Source organism: Pygoscelis adeliae, unplaced genomic scaffold, assembly GCF_000699105.1.
Source record: "Pygoscelis adeliae isolate BGI_AS28 unplaced genomic scaffold, ASM69910v1 Scaffold34, whole genome shotgun sequence".
Taxonomy (NCBI): Eukaryota; Metazoa; Chordata; class Aves; order Sphenisciformes; family Spheniscidae; genus Pygoscelis; species Pygoscelis adeliae.
Window position 1 is genome coordinate 1,805,631 of NW_008824658.1, and position 1,156 is coordinate 1,806,786.

The 1,156-nt window shown below is 64.3% G+C and overlaps 1 protein-coding gene across 1 annotated transcript; it reads right to left on the reverse strand.

Annotated features, from left to right (window-relative positions):
• Positions 1-6: 6 nt before the first annotated feature.
• Positions 7-1,006, reverse strand: SMIM3 (small integral membrane protein 3). The gene has a single exon (XM_009322637.1). It carries the CDS (start codon positions 1,004-1,006, stop codon positions 827-829), a length of 180 nt encoding a protein of 59 aa, XP_009320912.1. The 3' UTR covers positions 7-826.
• Positions 1,007-1,156: the final 150 nt, after the last annotated feature.

The following is a 1,156-nucleotide window of genomic DNA, read 5'->3' on the forward strand; positions in this document are numbered from 1 at the left end:
GGGGCAATGTAAGAGCTTACATGGTCCCTTGCCACTGCCTGGGCACGAACCCCTCTGCTCTTCCCGCTTTGCCTGCCCAGGCGAGGGGCGCACAGACCCCCCCAACGGGGCCGGCATGCCGGGTGAGCAGTGAGGGCCCTCGCCATCGGCAGGGGGACCCGGCGCAGCCGATGTGCGGGCAGGCAGGCTGGCAGGAGCTGCCTGCGCTCCTCTGCCCCATGAAACCCAGAGGAACTGGCCGTCCCATAGGGTTTTCCTACAATTTCAGCAGATATCTGGTAGAGGAGAAGCCAGTGCAGCTGCACATCTGCTGTGCAGCCAGGACGGGCTCTGTCACCGATGCTTTTAGCCGAGTCTCTGAATGCACAACCAGAAGCCACATCCAGCTTGCTTTGACCCTTCTTTCCCAACCACCCCGACAGCTGGGACTCCAAAGAAGAAATAACTTTGCTGGGCACTTCCACTCCTTGCCGCTTGCCTGGGAGGAGACGGGGTCGCCAGCGAAGGCGAGACCAGCCTGCCTGCCTCACGGGAGGGAGTCGTTTCTAGCTGGACACATCCGCAAAGTCAGACATCTTCCCGCTGGTGCCCAGGCTGCCATCTCCCCGACGGTCCCCGTGAGCTCGGTGAGTAAATAGGAGGCAGTGGGTTCACCCAGCGAGAGCCAGGTACAGGGACAGGCGTCCGGGTGCTGATCCACCCTGGCTCCTGCCCGTCTCTCCCCACCTCTCAGGGTGCCCCATCAGGCTCTGCGGGGTCCCCGGCACAGGGTCCCACGGCTGTGGCCCCCTGCCCGGCGAGCTGGCCGTCCCTTGTCGCCTCTGCCTCACACGATGCCATTGCGCGTGGGGTGAGTCCGTACCCGGTAGATGATGACGGCAGTGGCTGGGCAGAGCACCAGGGCCGTCATGATGAGGATGGTGGCCAGGATGATCAAGACGATGACCCAGATGTCCAGGATGTGCTTGGGGAGGTCGGCGGGACCTGCGGGGTCAGGGAGGTCCATCCTGCAAGGGAGAGGCAGAGGGGTGATGGGGCAGCCCCCTCCGACACTCCCACAGCTAGAAACCCCCCCATCTCTGAGCACCCCGCTGCTCTATCCAGGGAGACCGCTGCGCCCACGTCCAGCCTTGGCCTCGGGCGCCTTCGAGAGCAA

What these genes read in the sequence shown, in the direction of transcription:
- SMIM3 (XM_009322637.1), bottom strand. Translation starts at nt 1,006, where the DNA reads ATGGACCTCCCTGACCCCGCAGGTCCCGCCGACCTCCCCAAGCACATC.